The sequence below is a fragment of the Pagrus pagrus genome, assembly GCF_965226575.1.
Source record: "Pagrus pagrus genome assembly, chromosome: 3".
In the NCBI taxonomy this organism is placed as follows: Eukaryota; Metazoa; Chordata; class Actinopteri; order Spariformes; family Sparidae; genus Pagrus; species Pagrus pagrus.
In genome coordinates, this window is record NC_140187.1 from 22,973,706 (window position 1) to 22,991,946 (window position 18,241).

Here is an 18,241-nt window from a genome sequence, read left to right on the forward strand (position 1 = left end):
GACTTATAATCATAACATTACTGCAGGCTCATTTGAGATTTAAACCTCTTTTTGTGTTAACACTCTGGCTGACATGACTAACGCTCCTGCCCGGATAAACTCTCTCTCAAAACAAAGAAGGTTAAAAGCTTGAGATGTTTCCCCCCGACTGGAACTCCTCTCAGTGGGTGGTTTGGCGAGTGATATTCATAAGAGTGAGACCCTCTTGAGATTTCACTAAGCATAGCTCCGCTGGACCCAGTTCAGACAGGCTAGCCAGCCAAATGAACTGAGGGTAGCTGCCGGTGTTGTGAGCGAGTTCTTCTGTGTTTCATTACATCTGACAGACTGCCAGAGAGCATGCCAAACAGGCCCGCACTGTGGAGGATCAGCATGAATAATTGTGAGGCGAAGCAAAGTTGTGTGGTGATACACTCACTGAAGCCCTGAAAGGCAAGTGTGAAAAAAACATGTGTGACAGGTGATACATTTAAAAAAATTTTTTTAAAAAAACAGTTTGAACACCTAAAAAAAAATTTGCCTGGAAAGTTGTTTTTTTGTTGTTTTCTTTTCTGTGAAGTTTTGGCAGGTTAAAAAACAGGGGCCTCATGGTAGATAAACATGTTAAAGTGCCCTCTTGGGTGCCCTTCCACTGGACACAACGTGGCGAAGTGTCCTTTAGGGTGCCCCACCACATACAGCTGGTGCCCTTTTCATTGTTTTTCACCCCTGCCTCTCAAACGTCCTGAGTCCTCCACTGCACAGCTCTCCCAGCTTATAATAGCAATACCACATGAAGCAGTCATGTGAACGCATATCCGCTATAAACGCCAGAAATAAGCCTTAAGTTCTGAGTTACACGCCGGAGTTTCCCCGTTCTTACATGCAGTCTCCCTTTGACTGGAATCAAGGACGGAGCATCCATCAGCAGTGGAAATGAAAATATGTTACAGCCGTTAGAGGACGAAAAACATGAATTATGATCAGAATACAAATATCACAGCTGTTAAGCTCCAGAAAATGTGCTAGTGGTCTCAAAACGGCATCGTTATCTAAGTGAATCGGGTTTATTTAACAGCTTGCACTCAACCGTGATAGCAACACCTCCATGTGTGCCATAACATACCATCTCATCTCAATTGGCAAATGTTTCGAGATTGTATCTGTTGCTGAGGGTCAGAGTAATGTGCTGCTCAATCTTATAAAAGCAAATTAACTGCAGAAATTAAACATGATAATACAACATGCCCACATTCCAATGCACACACATTCCTCCATGTTGCCAGTCAGGATGCCAGACAGCTGTAACGCCCATTTAAAGTGCTCAGTATGGCTTTAGTGTCCCTGCTGATTTGCACCACTCCTTTTGTATATTCAACAGTTCCTCCCTCTACAAAAACTGCTGGTTAACAGCAATTTGTTCACTCCCCTGTGAGTGCACAGACACAATCACTTCCCTCCATCCTTACGATAACACACTCTTTTACTATATATCAGTGTACAGTATCGAGCTCTTGTTTCCTTTTGTTGACAGACGGAGAGTTGCTCCTTCTTTTTCCAAGGTAACCAGCCAAGTTAGGAGCACTCAGTCAAGCTTAAATCTTGATCCTTTATCTCGGCCTGCAGAGACAGTAGGACTTGATCAATGTCTAGCTGACGACCACATTCCTCCACCGCCTCCTCTTCACATTCAACTCAAGGGGATTCCCTCTCTTTTGTCCAGTGCGGTCTGTGACTTAACTCTTGAAGGAGCTCCAGTCTCCAACAAAGATCATTGTTTGACCTGACTTGGCATGCTAGTGTGGACAACAGGCATTTGTTTTGAAGGTTCACTCTTTCTTTGTCTTGTCCAGGCCTCAGCCCCCCCTGGGAGTTTTTGCAGTGTTGAGCATTAAGCAGATAATCGCAGGTTTCTCCATGTTGCCTCGGGCTTGGGCCGAAGAAAGTCAGGACCCAGATTTGAGCCACAGAATAAACAAGCTGTCAAGGTGTGTAACTCACAATGTGTATCTGTGTCCTCAGCCTCGATGGCTCAAAAGATTAGAGCAGGTAAGCTGAGCAGAATGTGATTGTAAAGAAGATTAACTTCAACTAAATGGAGGCAGCTCCTGATGTGACACGCTGGAAGGATTTTGTTGATGTCTCTATCTTGACTGGTCATCACATTTTCTTGAAATGCTCATAGTAGCAGTGGACTGTCACTCTACCTCCGGGCTGAACCCAAAACATGAGCGGAAGTGACAGTTGAGTCAAGACCTGCCGGTAAATCCTGAAGACTGCCTGAGTTCTGCATGTGTGGACATGCAAATATCTCACCACAAACTCAGCCACAACAACAGCTAATCACAAAGGGCTGATGGGATATGACACCTCACCACAAGACTGACAAGACTGTCCGTCACGCCCGTATGCAGATTTCATCTTTCTTTCTCTTTATTCAGGGATTTTAAAAAATATATATATATTACAGCTTTCAGCTGTCACACAGAACCCAAAAGTGGGAAGATGTTGAGTTTTTAATCAGTCGTAATTATAATCAATCCCAGTCTTAGTCTTTGTCAGCGTAATCATTATAATCAAAACCACATTACAAGTATCTCTCAGTTACTCCCTTCCCTTCTCCACCACTTCCTCCTCAAACATTCAGTATCTCCTGTTGGCCGGTGAGACAGTGCTGTCTTTGTGTATGATCCAGCAGAAGGCCACTCCATTCAGCTAAGCCATCGCGAATCCTTTTAACCAATCAAAAGGCTCCAACCAGACAAAACTCCCAACATGATTCCTCGGTCTCTGCTGCCAAGGGTAAACACGGTGTGTGTAACAGACCTTTAATCATGAGTTCCTGTAAGTCATTTCTGTTGTAGTTTGTGACAACTCAAGCTGTGATTGTAAAGTGAGGAGTGTCAGGTTTCTGTTCTCATGTGAAGGATCAAACGATTTAAAACTGGCAAGTTTATGCAATGCTGTATGAGGGTGACTGAGATTTGATTTCACAAGTGATTCATTAATCTACCCCAAATCTGTAAATAATGAACAATGAACGTCTGGCTTGCAGTAATCTACCATGGTTCTTGGAAGTCTTAAAACAACACTGCTGAATATCATCTTTCACCATCTTGTAAGCAGTGTTGTAAAAAGTCCTCCATATGAATAGTATTTTTTTTTTTTTAAAAGTCTTTAAAGTCTTAAAGTATCTGATATTAAAGGTACTTGTTGCTAAAAGTAACATTAAAAAATGACCAGAATGATCAGCAGAATGTAAATAAATAGCGGTTTTGATGGGCAACGAATTGAGCTAACTAGCGATTGGCAGCTACAGTTAGCAGCAATTAGCGGTTACTCTGCTGGTATGCTGCCAATATTTGTTTTGAGTTTGAATTTGACAGGAGGCCAATTGTTACATATCACTCCTTCAAAAGTACATTTATGGAAATAAAGGTACTTACAGAAAAAATTTGAGCAATTAACATGTACTAATCACTTTTTTATTGGCCGTACGTGAGCACATTGTAACGTGATGTGAGAAATTAGACCTTCTCTCTCTTGTTTGCCTACACAGGCCTATGGACAATTTGTTTAAGTTGTTTAATGCTGCTGGACTGTGGGTTCTTTGTGAAGGGTCAGATGTTACGGGATGGGACTTCTCGGCTCCGCTAACAGAGAGCAACAGTAGCTAATGTTAGTTTAGAAATGCAGTCCGCTAACATAAACTAATGCAAAGCTTCCAGGACGAAACAGAAGTTCCACAGAGCCTCTTTATGTATTAAAAGTAAAAGTAAAAGTAAATTATACATATATTTACTTGTATGTATTGTCTGTACACCAGACAGATTATCAGATTCGATAATCAGCATTTCTTGTGAGTGCAGCCTTTGTTACATTCTGTCACTGCTTGTAGGACGGAGGTGAGTCTGACACGCGCGTCAGACATGAATCTCTTTTGAAATCAAATGCACTGACTCACGTCTGCACACTTCAAGTTATGAAACGTGAAGTGATCTGAAACAAAGCCTTCCTTCATTCCCTGAACGGAGGACGCTACTGTTTTGGATGCATCAACAACAAAAGGACTGATTATCTCCTTTCCTGTCGTGCCAGGTCAGCATATTTCTCAAATGGCACCACAAGATCAGACAGGTGTCTGGTTTAGCAAATGTTGCCCAATGTATGATGAGGTGATTGGCAAGGATGTGCAGTGTGGTTTGTATCAGGCACATACGGAGCTTAATAAACAGGAGATATGTACACTATGTAGACAAAAAAGAAACAATTGAAATGTTCACATTTACTTTTAATCTGGAATTTCTCTATGACTGACTCACAATGAAACGCTCCCAGTAACAGGACAAAAAGAAATTTGGATCGAAGTCCGTTTCCCCAAAGTTTGTATTCTGGCAAACTGTCAGGAATTTATTCTAAATGGTTTGTTTTTGGAGACTGCATCACATTAAAATAGCTCCCACAGTTCAAATCACAATGGTAAAATAGCCTAGATATTGAAAAAGATTAATCATACAAGTGAAGGAAGGCCTTGTGAAATCCATTAAGCCGTAGCACAAGGTATTTGTTAGTTGGTCAGCATGTGAGTGTGTTTACAGGGAGTGTATTAAACACTAACATCTGCTGCTGTTGAGCTTTGCAAAGTTTCCCTCAGTCCAAACACATACACAAACAGAGCTGGAGCACCCTCATGGCATCCTCCACATTTTTAAAAATGCACGACAGAGAAAAAAAATATGAAAGGTTTACTGCTGAAAATACAAAAATTGAAGGCTTATCCTTCGGTAAATGTTGCCATGTCACACAGGGTGCCACCTCGTGCTCCGCTCAACAGGTCTGATTGAAGCTGTTCAGCTGGTTTTGAATTCAAGCGATGAAGACATGCCTTCTTTTGACAGCAGACTGATGTGTCATGATCACTGAGCGAGCTGTAATACAACATCGTCCTAGAAAAGCGACCAGAGGAGCCACAACAACAGAGACTTACAAACACACAGTCGGGAAGGGAAATGGCAGTGCTGCAGTATCTGTGTTTCTAGAGACAAAGAAAGTGACTCAGACAGCCTATAGCTGTGCAGACGTTTCCCCCCAAACACTTGGCAATGGCTCTGTTTTGATAATACACTGCACAGTCTCTGCTGAGTTTGACCCACTTTCGCGATACAGAGATAATAAACACACTGAAAATATGGTTGACAGCTCCATAACTAGTCTCAGAACCTCGACTTGCTGACCGAAGCAAAATAGAAATAATTCGGCTCATGCAGCTCCACGAGGCAGATGTCTGCAATTATACATATTTTCTCTACAAATCACGTCAATTTATTGCAGAGCTTTTGCCTGCTGCCTCTGTAGAAATTTGGCAAAATCACAGCGAGTGAAGCGGTCGGCAGGAAGTGTTCTGTGTCGGCCAAAGGGAGTGCGGACTACAGTAATGTAAAGACGTGATGACTTGTTACCGGCAGGGGAGGGAGCTACTGATGACCGTCCCATGGCTCTTGAAGACAGACACAGCTGTGACCCTTTAAAGCCAGGTCAGGACATACAGTGTACTGTCGGCCAATCACAATCTGGAAGCTGTCACACAGCGTGTCCACAGTGTTTCGAATGGTTAATAGATTAACGTATGTGCATGTATACTCTACGCTCAGTGGTTGAAGAATAAACAGTGACTGATGAGCATATCTGAGTGGCCTGAAAAGCTGAATGAAGGTATGAAGCAGGTTTGTGTGATTCTGTGAGAGTCTGTGACTGTTACTTTCAGTTATCATGAGACTTCAAGCTGCTTTAATCAATATTTTATATTAAAGCTGCAGTAAGTGATATATTTTTGTTAAAATAAGTGTTACACAGTAATCACTTTCATAGAGTGTTCGGTCAGTACCCCATGTCTCTCCTCCTCCCGCTAATGCCGTAAAATAGAAAAGTAAACATTTCTGGTATCCCTGCCCACTTTATCCAATCAGGACAGAGAAGTCCATAAGGAGGTGGTCCCTACAATTACCGCTCAATTTACCACTTGCTAACTACAAAATGGACAGGGAGTTAGCTAACATGATCACAACGCTCAAAGCAGCTTCAACAATGGGTCAAATGACTGATGGTTACTTGTAAGGACGAACCCACAAAAACTTATCACCCGACTCTGCAGTTCTCCCCAGCTCTACTGAGCGTTTTGGAATCTTTCAGCTTGTTGTTTTGGTTCTACCGCATTTTTCTTGTTGTTTGTCTTCAGTCTCACCTTTAGCGTCATTTCTAGACATAGTTAATAGGTAGTTTTTTTTAGCATAAAAAGCTCTGCAACAGCAAACAAAAGCTCTGTATGCTACCCCCCTATCACTTAGCAGCAGATAGGCAAAGTTAGCAACTAGCTAGTGATAATAGTTCAACATTTAGCAGTTTAAAGAGCCAGATATCTTTCCCAGGAGCTATAGAGAGCAAAACAGAGCTAATATTGGACTTGCATTAATCAGATGGACAAAAACAAGATGCCAAATGAATGCTTATGTTGCTGAGGTGGTGATATGTCAATATTTTGGTTTACTGCTAGCTGTGCTGCTCCCAGGCAGATCCAAAAGCAAATAACGCAAACTATGGGTCTCCAACGAAAACAATAGATGTAAGTAGTGCATGATCATGGGAGTTGTCTATATTGTTAAACAACCGTCGAGGTAATGTTTAAAAATGTTAATTAAGTTAAGTTACATTTCATACACAACTGTAACCTTGAATAACATTACAGATTCCTCTGGTTTGGCCAGTGTTGGAAACATTTGGGATGATAAAAGTACACAGCACAACGAAATTGATATAAAAAAAAGATCAATTTTAGCAAAGAAATGTTCATTATGTTCAATCAAAAAGATCACTCTTCTTCTAAAATGCATGTTTTGCCTCGTGAAAGCTGAATCCACCACCGTTCACTTGCTCTGCTAAAGAATAACCTTTGCTGATGGCAGTTGGCATTTTTACCATTTCGGATGAATCACAGAAAAACCTGCTAAGCTCAGGCTGAACATGTTTTGACAAGACGAGACCACATCCAAAACCAGAGAGCAACTCTCATACACGCTTTGATCATTTGCATTAATTTTGAATAGACTCTGAATACTGCAACAGGCTCGAACAATCAGCGCTGCACAGGTCACCGTGTTGACTGTACAGTGAATGAAGAAACGCTTCTTGCTGCTTTAAGGCTTTAAGAAGAAAGTTCTTGACCTTGCTGGTGAATGAATTACTCTTGCTTGTGCTCGTCACACAGTAACTAAATGCAAACACAATGCAGCAGCAGGCCTCTGGGTTTTGTATGATTGCTGAGTGTTTACCCTTGATAGAAACCCCTTGGTCGTGCACAGTGCAGTCATCTAATGATTTAGACTGTGCAGGCTCATGACTGTAAGTTGGAGGGGGGTCAGGGACAACAGCATTAGTCATGCAGTAAGTAAAACAAACAGCTGGGACTGTAAAAGCTGGTCAAACAAGTGCTGGAGTGGATGTGTCGGGAGGACAAAGTACAGTGGTGGCCAAGATCAGACTCTTTTAAACATCCTGACTTCCTGTCTCTCTGTAAATGTATCTGTCACGTGTGGACAGAATTTATAGGTCTGACTGCTTTCCATATAAAGAAGAAGGGTAGACTGGATACTGTGGAGATTGAATGAAAAATCCAAAATGTGTCCTTAGCCAGTCTTTGAGAGCACAAGTTAATATTCATCAGTATAACCTTTATCTAACTCCAACCCTCACTCCTTATCTGCATTTATTTGACTTTATCCGCATCAGCAACAACCAGTAAATAAGAGTTCAAAAGAAGCCACATCCTCCCACAAACCCATCACTAAACTTTATCATGTTCCCATCTTGTGGCTCGCTCACTTCCATTAATTAGATTCTGTTATGACCGGGATTAGACGAGTCCTCTCCAGTCGTAAAAAGCCCTGCGGTTTGAATCAAACCGGGGGATTCCATTATGTTTGCATGCAAAGATCATTTATACGCCCAAAACACTCTCTCAAGTATGTGCGCCATCCGCCTCAATTAAGTCCTAATCAAAAGGACTTAAAGATGCAAGACAAAAGACAATGTGCCCCTCTCTGTCGCTCCCTCCCTTTGTCAGCGTGTGCACTCTTGAAAAGCTCGAGATGCTGTGGGCTGTTGATGTGAAACAGTCCCACCAACTGTGCTCGGGGTAAAAAAAAAAGAAAAGCTTTAAAGAGTGCAGTGACATTAGCTTTGTGCTGCCTTTGTGTGTAACAAAGATAAAGTTTCATAAAAGGAACAAAGGAAGAAAGTATCATGCAAGTGGAAAAAGCACTGGCATGTGTAAACTTCTTAAACTTCAGTCACTTGTCCAGACTGGTAACTCACACTCTCAGTTAGTGGGTCAGTGGAGCACTTAAACCAACCAGAGACAAGAATGTCACACAGGCGTAAAACTTTGTTGTTACTTTACCATCTTTGCAGGAGTTTCTCCTCTATCAGGCAGAAAGTTTTTTCATTTTTGCTCCTGATAATCCTCTCCAGACAGCCTCCCTGGGCTCTGAGCAGAGAGACTTGCCATGTTTAGTGCATCAACAACAGAAGTCGAGTGAAGTACATCCACATGACAGCGAGTTGTCTCGATCGAAAAGCAACTAAAGTCATCTTCCAGTCTGTGAGCGTGTTGCAAAGAAAGGCAGCAAAAATTGTCAGGCTGCCTGTTGATCCTCCAGCTCCTCTTTCACTTCTCCTTCACAGCGTCTGTGGCCACTCTGAGTGTTTGGGGGTGAGAGAGAGAGGGAGGGAGAGAGAGAGAGAGAGAGAGAGAGAGAGAGAGAGAGAGAAGGAGGGCAGGAGAGTGTCTGAGAGGGGGAGGAGAAAAGCTTTCCCTTTCAGAGGAAATCCCCCTCGAGGCTTTTCAAAGTTTCTTCGCTCTCTCTCAAACACACACAGGCTCTGTCACACACCCACAGACACAATATGCCACAACTGGATGCACAAAAGCATGCCATGCTGAATGTGTGTGTCACTGTATGCAATGTAGGAATTCCTACACTGCCATGCATGTAAACACACACACACGGACTCAGATGCACACGCTCTCCCAGCATCAGAGAGCTGCAGAAATCCAGCCCCTCGTTTGTGGCCCCTTTCTTTCTATTTTAATCACTGGAAGCTTTTAGAGGGCTAAGTCAGTCTTTCTCCCCTCTCTTCTTATCCCTCATAGACTTCCACTGTCTGCACCGGGCTTTCTCATTTCCTCTCCTCAGCAATTGTCTTCCGGCACACTGCCCAGTCTTTGACTCATATCAAAGGGAGAGGCAGCAGAGGGGGCTTCCCTGCGGAGGTCCGAGCCAAACAGCAGGCCTGCGAAGAGCGCTGCTATACCTACATATTAGCCCAGAGGAATGCGTGGTTACACCCCCTGGACTACATTTTACATCTGGAGTTGGAAGATGTATAGAGTGCGAAACCCAAGACCTGCCGCTGCAAGAAGCGAGGTCCATCACCGAGGAGGAAGATTGACAGGCGTTCGCTTATTTCTGTCGGCCGGCCGCCAGAGAATGAGTGTGAGCGAGGCGGCTTAGACAAGCAGCTCACAGTCGGCCTCAACCTCTGTCTGTTTGTTCATTCAAATTCCAGAAATCACACGAGGGCCCATGAATATTTTCATCGCGAGGAGAAAAGGGCAGAATATATTTCTTTTAATCAAAAGTTGTGTTTTTGTTCAGCAGGTGAAGTTGCAGCTGGAAATATGAAACACAAGCCTCAGCCTCTCCCTCTCTCTGGCTCTGGCTCTCTCCGTACCTGTGGTTTCCCGCTCTGAAGAAACTGCAGTCTTTTGAGCATTCCTCACATGTTTTTCTTTCACAGAAAGAAAGCCATGCTAATTTGTCTTTCACCCTAAACCACAAAAATATGTAGGTGACGTTCTCGAAAAATGCGGCGCACGATTCCACTCCCTGTTTCTTCTCTTTGTTTGATTCTCTCCTTTTCAATCGTACTTTCTTTAACTCTTTCTTACCACCACTCTTGTCTTTAATGTTTTATTCTGCATGAGAATATCTCTACCTGCTCCCCAGCATTAGATAGATTTTATTATACCTGTATAAAAAAAGTTAGATTATAATTAGCAAACATTCTGACTAAAAGTTGATTATTCACATACATGTGAGATGTGGAACAACATTAGTACTGTGTTAGAGCTGGGGCGCCCCAGTAGCTCAGTCGGCAGAGCATGGGCCCCTAAACAGAGGCTGTGTCCTCGCCACAGCGGCCCGAGGGTTCAAAGTCGACCTGTGGCCCTGTGCTGCGTGTCATCCCCCCTCGCTCTCTTATCCCATTTCCTGTCATCTCTCTCATCTGTCCCATCGAATAAATCCATGAAAAGGCAACAAAAAGAGAAAAATGTGGGTTTTCGGCTTGCAAGTATTGCTTTGGATGTGTGTTTCAGGCCAACTGCTGGACAAAGGTTCAATATTTACTCTCTGTTTAGCTCGGTCTCCACCGACTCTCAAGAAAAATATCTGAATTGGTGGTGGATGATTCCTTGTTATTGGTTTTGGTTTTTGAGCCTGAGTACGTTACACTGTATGCCGCTTTGACAAGAAAAAGAATGAGCTAAATGTCAAGCTAGTGAGGGCAGACATGCTAACGTTAGCTCTGACAGGCGACTGCTGGAAAGAGAACTATGAGCTCGAAGACACTAAAAAGCCCCGTAGAGCTGTGGGGATCTGTACACTGGGGTAATAATTATGGATGGTCATCGCTACAAGCAACACCTTTCACATCACAAGTACTTATTTGATTCATATAAAACAATTTGATTATAGCAGCTTTAACATAAACACATAACATGAATGCACATTATTGATAAGGATCCCTTAAATCTAAATTGTGACCAGTATATGTAGGCGTACTAAGCGTGATATTTTACTGTTGAAAGATACATTTGTCAGTGCTTTATGGGGAGCAAACTAAGTAATGATGTCATTATTTCAAAGTGACCTCAAACCTATCTATGGGTTCGAGTTCTTGTTACTTATCCGCTGATATATTTGGCAATAATAAATATCTGAAATGAGATAAACTCAGCCAATAATTTATGCCTATCTGTCGGGCTCTATCTGTAAAACAGATTTATGGCAAAGCGAGGCAATCTACTTTGTGTTTTGGTTTCACTCTAGCTCCAGACCGATCCAGGATGTCTCCCCAGCTGAAACGTGACGGTGAATCAGAGGCCGAGGAGGATGAAAGTGGGCCACGGCGGGCTGACACTCAGTTTTGATCCCTGCTTCATGAAAACCAGATGGGCTGTCCATCTAAAGCAACACAGAGACGGCGGAGAGGGTGGAGGGGGCTGCTCTGTGCTGTGTGAGTCAGTGAATGTGGAGATTTGAGAGGCTGCACTCAAATATGCAGACATAAACACACATAGGTACAGAACCAGACAAAACTAGACAAAGAAATGTACACAGAGATAGAGAGCGAGTTTCCTGAGATACTGCGAGAGGCAGGAAGTTTGGAGCACACACCCACATGGGTTCATTAAGCAACCGTGTAAACACGCACACACACTGCAATTTCTTTAACACATACATTCACACACACTTGCACGCAAACACAGCGGGACGAGAACCTGAGCGCTCCGTCTCCCCTTCCTCCCTCCTCGTCTAATTCCTTTCGAGTGAGTGGGAGACCCCGAAGGCGAGTGAGCAGGACCCCTTCAGTGATTTATTTCAAACCAACACTCGCCCACATAACCTCCCGTACACCCAGACACAGCCGCCTACAGTCTTGACGGTTTATAAAGCATGACTCACAGCGAGCGTATGGGCTAATATCGTTATTAGATGATGGGAAAGCACTGCCTCTCCTCTTGGCAATCTACCCCCTGCATCACTTCTTGGATCAATTACCCGACTGCGTTCCCGCTCCAAGTTCATATTCATTAACTTTATGTGTCGCGGGCTGTTTTCATTTAACACAAGTTGAGCAACCTCAGCATTGATTATTCTTTGAGGTGATCCCTAACACTTTCAACATGTCCCGGTGACATTATTATGAAGTGTACTGTCTCAGTGACGAATGTCTGAATAGCTTTCGGCTGTAATCACTCTTGTCTTGATGGGACAACATGAAAGGAGGAAAGAGAAGACAAAGAGGTTATCTGTCCCTCCCCTGGTTCCTTTTCCCAGGGAGGGCGACCTTATCAGCGTCTGGAGATCTGCTGCTGTGACTGTGACATCATTTCCTGCCATGTCAAGATTAGGGGCTTGAACTTGTGATTTAGACATTTGGTTGTTCTTTCAACAAACAGAAGGGATAGAAGTCCTGGCTTCTTCCCCGTCAATATCTGTCTACACCACAGATGTTTTTTTCTTCTTTTAGGGATTTCTGGGTCTTTAAAGAGAGGATTTAAGCCATGTTTTGAGTAGCGTGTCACTCTGTGTGGTACTAAAGAGAAAATGAGGGTCTTGAGAAGAAAAGGCGTACATTCAAGGACATTCCAGCAGGGTCAGTGGGACTCTGCATGCATGTGTGTGCATGTGTGCTTGTCTTTCATTGTTCATTCAGGTGCCGTCGAGTGATACATGGTGACATTAAATGTTCCCAAATGTTCGCTTCTCTTGTAATTGTAAATCCATCAGTCGATGGAGGTCTACATATCACGCTCCATTTTTTATGGCTAATAAAAGACAGGACAGAAATGCCTCCAGCACTTTAAATTGCTTTCCATCTGTCCCACTTTAACAGCTTTGTTCCCACTGAGATTTTATAATGAGACATCACATTTTAATACAATGAGAAGGCCTCACTGGGATATGAATACAATCTTTTGTCTGTGTAGTCACCTCTCATTTTTCAAAGATATTTGACTTCTTACAAAAAAAAGACAATAGATTTATAAGTGTTGTTGATAACATTGGTCCACTGTGGCTCGAATCATCTGCCCCCTCAAGTGGTTGCCTGTTTGTTGCACCACCTAAGGAGGCTAACGCTAGTTAGCTAATGTTAATGTCATGGACCTATAACTAGTGGACACAGCCCTCGAGGTGGAGCCCGGTTCATTCCTATGAAAACTGCTTAGTGGCGCATGAAGCCAAAAATGCTGGACTTCGGGCCATGCTCCGGCCGGGGTTCTTCTGCATTGTGTGGCCCATAGAGCGTGCGCACTAGAGACCTCCGCCGACTGAGCCGGCTAACTTCCCATTTAGCGCTCGGCTAACTTGAATAAGGACAAAAAGAAATTAATCATGCGGCTCTTCTAGACTTTCCAAATGTAAATAGACTGAATGGCTCAAATGATGACAGTGAAACGACTCATTTCGCGGGTTTGTGTTGTTGGTGGTGGTGGTGGTGTAACAGCTGTAACAGCTAGGCGTGACAAGCCAGAGACCACTGTTCAAGAACACGTTTCAACATTTGTAAGTGTCAAACAACTGGATATTTCTAACGAGCTGTAACTACATTTTCCAGCCGTGTTAATGGCAACAAATCCAGATATTCCAGTGAGACATTGTGACAGTTTGCAAAACAAAAACAGGATTTTTTAGACAATTTCCAGCCGTGATTGTATTGACAAGTCGGGGTAAGCCAAAATATTTAATGTCCTAAAAAATAAACATAAATAAACATAACTCGACCAATAAGCACAGCCTTCTCACAACCTTAAAGCAACATCATGTAGAAATTGGCATTTTGTGTGATTTGGCGTTCCCCACAGAGTGCAACACCACTGTCATACACAAATCCCAGGTCTGCAACAATTTGTCAGATGTAATGTAGGTGCTACCTACAAACAAAACTCATTACATCATAATAACGTTATGTGTTGAAAACGTGTATGTTGAAGTAAAAATGTGTGTAACGCTGTGATCCTACCCTCTCACTGAAGTTACATAGTGCAGAAACAAGTGATAGGGAGGCAGAGTGGATGAGACAGACACCGTTCACCCCATTACAAGACACTGTACCATCAACATGATTTCATAGCTGTTATATTAACGTTAAAAAATGACAATGTTGCTTTCAAGAAAGTAAAGTTTCACAAATCAAACATATAGTTTCAACACATCCGTAATTTGCAGAAATTGCCAACATTTATTCTGGTGATGAGGTTGAAAAAATACTAGTTTATGCAGAGAATCTCTTTAAAAATTGTTGTTTATTCATTCAACAATAGTTACGACTTATGTAATTTTCTCACTTAATTATGGTAAAACATGAGCAAAAAATCCATCTAACAAGTTGTAACATGTTTGATCAGTATGAGATTCCTTATAATCCTCTGCTGATGCCTGTAGTTCAGCAGCTCAGATATCCTTTTGGTCATGCTCTGCACATCCTTTACTCATGTTTTTATATCGGGAAATCCTTTTTATAGCAAATCCACAATATTAATGTCAATCCCTTTTGGAAAACAATGCGCTTCCCCAATGAATCCCACTCAGTTGCAATCTAGGATAAAGCCTGAGTCTCTCTGTGTAAGTACATCAAAACCAGAGAATGAAGGAGCGTGCATGCTCTGCGGAGATACATGAAAGACTTCCCAAACTGGAAACATCTTTGCCAGAGCTGAAAAGAACAAAGCATGTTTGTTCCATAGGCTTTTTTGAACTGGACATTCAAACGGGGGATTGTATGTGAAGTGTTAGCGGTTCAGTGATCTCACCTCAATTTACAGTAATGTTATTAAGGACTGTGCAACAAGCTTCTAAAGAGGAACAGACACAGGATTGTTAAATTGAATCAGAGGGTTTTCCATCTTTGTGGAATATGGGCACGCTTGTGGTCAACAGAATGAACTAAGAATTCAGATGTAATATTGATTATTATCACATGTGAAACGCTCATGCTGCACCCACTGAGCAGTTCCACATGTTTTGGTTGGTCCCGCTCTGTCCTGATGTGTTTTCCTGAGAGCCACAGCAGTGAGAGGCTTGAACCTCAGCTGGCCACTGCTGGGTGCTGGTCCAGTGTAGGAAGCAGGTGTTAAATTCACAACAGCGGACATGAGAGAAAAAAAAATGGCTGCAAGCTGAGGCACAAGAATGTGGGAAGCTTGAGACTTTGGCTCAAAAAGTTTTCCTCCCTTTTTATGAAGAAATTCAGAATAAAACAGGAGTGACCGTTTAGAGCCGCATACTAGTGGCCTCGAGAGGATGTCATGCTCGTTACACACAAGAAAACAAACGATGCATGAAATGCTTTTTAAGGACACGTCAGACAGCTCTACATTCTCCTCCCTGACTCAAATTAATCAGGCTTTTGTTGCATTCACACACTGTCAGCAGAATGGAAAGAACCATGACGTCTCTTCTTCCAAAAGATGCTTACCCCAGTGCTTGCCTTGTTTTTTATACCATTTAAACTGGCTGAATTAATAAAGTAAATTAGTCTTGTTGTGTTCGATGTTCAGAGCGGTTTGTCAAAGAGTGAAACCGGACGCAAAATTCCTGATATCTCCGACTTGGTATTACAACCAGGAGGCTGATGGGAACTGTTTTTACAACTCGGCTGTGCATATTTATGGTCTGAATGATATGACATGAATGCAGCATATGCTGTACTTTGTTATGTGAGCATGGCTTTCATTAGCATGTTTATGTTAACAGCTATTGTGTACCACACATTTAATGCTGCCACCATGTTTATCTGGCCATGGTTCACACAGTGTAGCTAGTAAATACATAGAAACAGGATTTTGTTCATGCTAAATTGGTATTCAATGTTAATCCAGATAGCAGGGTAGCATGTTAAAGGTTAGTATGTTAGCATGTGTCGTTAGCATTCATGTAAATGTTCACACATATTGTCATCAATAGTCATAGGACACAATTTAGACATAGTGCGAGCACTCATCTCTGCATCACCAAAGACATCTTTTAGAAAACATAAATGCCTGTACCACAATTTGTATCAATCCATGTGCCAATATATTTCATGCTGGGCAAACAGATGGACCAACCCCATAATGGTGGCGCATGCAGATGCAGCAGCCAGTAGCACCTTCGAATTGGACTGAGGCCGGCCAAGCAACAGGAAATCAGAGGCCGTTGTGGCCACATCTGTGTAGAGACCTGTCTCACAACATCCATAGGCGGGCCTTGTTCTGAGCCAACAGATTAGGATCTGGCTCAGATCTCAGCAGGCTGAGGAGAGGTGGACTCAATGTTTACCTCATTGATGCTTGGTGCTTACATGCAGTCAAAGATGATGGACAGTGTTTCCCAGAAGTCGAACTTTCAATGTAAGAATGTCAACAGTATCATCATCACTAACTTGTTGCTGTGGTTTACTTTCACCTACAGTATGTTTGTGTATCTTAAAGGAGTTTACAAGCTTTCCTTATGTTATGCAGCCAAGTGTTATATAATGACAACTAAATGACCTTCAACCTTCAACCTCAGAATGTAGCTAATATGTTCAAAGACATAAGGTACTGAGTATTACTGCTAAATATAAACTTCCTCTCAAGTGACCAGGTGCACACAGCACTGCTCATTCTACCGTAATAATCCCATAAGCCATCCAGTGTTTCTCACTGCTTTTTTTGGGGAAGTCACTGGACTGAGGTACTAATTAGGACACTCCAAGACAGTATTTAACGGTTAACTCTCGACTCTGTTTGCTTATGTAAGTAAAGCTGTGGACACAATGGTGTTTTGGGAGAATGGTATATGAAAACAACGCCTGCTGCCGGGCCATGGGAAACACGGAGACCCAAACATGCCGCTGAGTCAGAGATAGATAACTGCACTCACAGACAATGTTGTTTCAGGTGAAACGGGGGACAACAGGTGTGTGTGCGTGTGTGTGTGTGTGAGAAAAGAGCTGCTATCTTCACTCTATCCTCCTCCGAACACATGACCAGCCAAGAGTGGACATATAGCTGCATACTGAGAATGTGATGTTTGGTTCTCACCAGATCCACTAATAAACAGAGGGAACTGGAGGATATAAGACATCCAAAAGCTTTATTTGAGGAGGCCTCTTGTCAGATGAAGTGGAATGCATGGTGGCCAGTATCGACTGCAGATTTATGGTGTGAATCACAGAGCGTGACGTGTGAGTAAACAGGGGTGTTAATTTTGTTGTGAACGCCTGAGACAATAAGACAGTAATGTGTGAGCTTTATTAAAATACCACTGAGTCACCACAAGTCTGTGTAATTCTGATCCGTCAACTATTCCCACCCCTCTTTTTCCCTGTCTTTCCCAGTTTCTGTCTCATCTGCTGTCTCTTCAGTGTCTCCTGGGATCATTTGTCTCTGATCGCCTCGAACTGCTATAGTTTTTATACTGATGATTTTCTGTGTCAGCTTTTTTCTTTGTTTCTCCATTTTCCCCTTAACGTCTCTTGTCTTCTTGCGTTAATTTCTCTTTTAACTCCCACTCTGCTTAATCCTTTCCCAGCTGAACACTGTTTTTAGCTCCTTTGTCCCTGCTCTTCTCTCCCTCTTCTCCTCCCTCTCACAGTTTTTTTAGTTTTTTTTTTACAGTAAGCAGTCCTGGAGCAGCTGTTGGGAGGTGGCTGCCTCTGAGTGGAGCTAATCTGTCTGATTTATCACTCAGTAACAGGAACTTGAACTGAACAGAGTTGTTAATCCTTTACTGAGACACTGAGCATGAACATTTCTTATATGTGCATTGTTACTTTTTCTCTTTCCCGTGTTTTTTAGTCTCTTTCTCTGGTCATTTCTGCTCTCTTTGTACTCTAAACCCTCTTATTTCTATTTCATTACTCCTCCCAAATATTTTTTTTTCCTAGTTTGGACGATCACATTCTTTTAGTTTTTCCTCCCTCTTGTCTTCTTTGATACTATTCCTGTTTTTCGTCGAGGCGAGTCTGCTGATGTAAAACTGTGTTTACAGTGTTTGCATTCAGTTTCTTTGATTCGTAGCCACGCCTGCTTGCCTGGCTTTGTTTGGGTTGAGGCTGTGGGTGCAGCAGATGTTTTGGCTAACCACAACCATAAAACCACGCCACACAGCGGTGGGTTGATGGTCCACAGGAACAACCCAATGTACAACACACAATTTTGCTTTTGGCTCAAGGTCTGAAAGTCTGACTTTTCTGGAAGAACATTACAGGTTTTTTGCTTTTTTTAATATTTCATTTCATCTTGTCTTTACATTTAGCTGATTGTTAAATATGACATTAAAGTCTTATTCCCAACTTGTCAAATACTTGACTTTGTTTGATGTATTGTAGGTCAAGTTGGGAGGCGGGTATGTATGCATATATAGTATGTGCACATATCTGGATGTGTTTATACTGT

The 18,241-nt window shown here is 42.5% G+C and overlaps 1 protein-coding gene across 2 annotated transcripts in view; it reads right to left on the minus strand.

Moving 5' to 3' along the window:
* Window positions 1–8,702, minus strand: part of quob (quattro b) — a 29,587-nt gene extending 20,885 nt beyond the window's left edge. For both annotated transcript variants that reach the window (XM_084349413.1, XM_084349412.1), the window contains exon 1: window positions 8,432–8,702. In XM_084349413.1, the coding sequence (XP_084205539.1) occupies window positions 8,432–8,434 (3 nt within the window). In that variant the 5' untranslated portion in view covers window positions 8,435–8,702. The remainder of the gene's footprint in view (window positions 1–8,431) is intronic.
* Window positions 8,703–18,241: the final 9,539 nt, after the last annotated feature.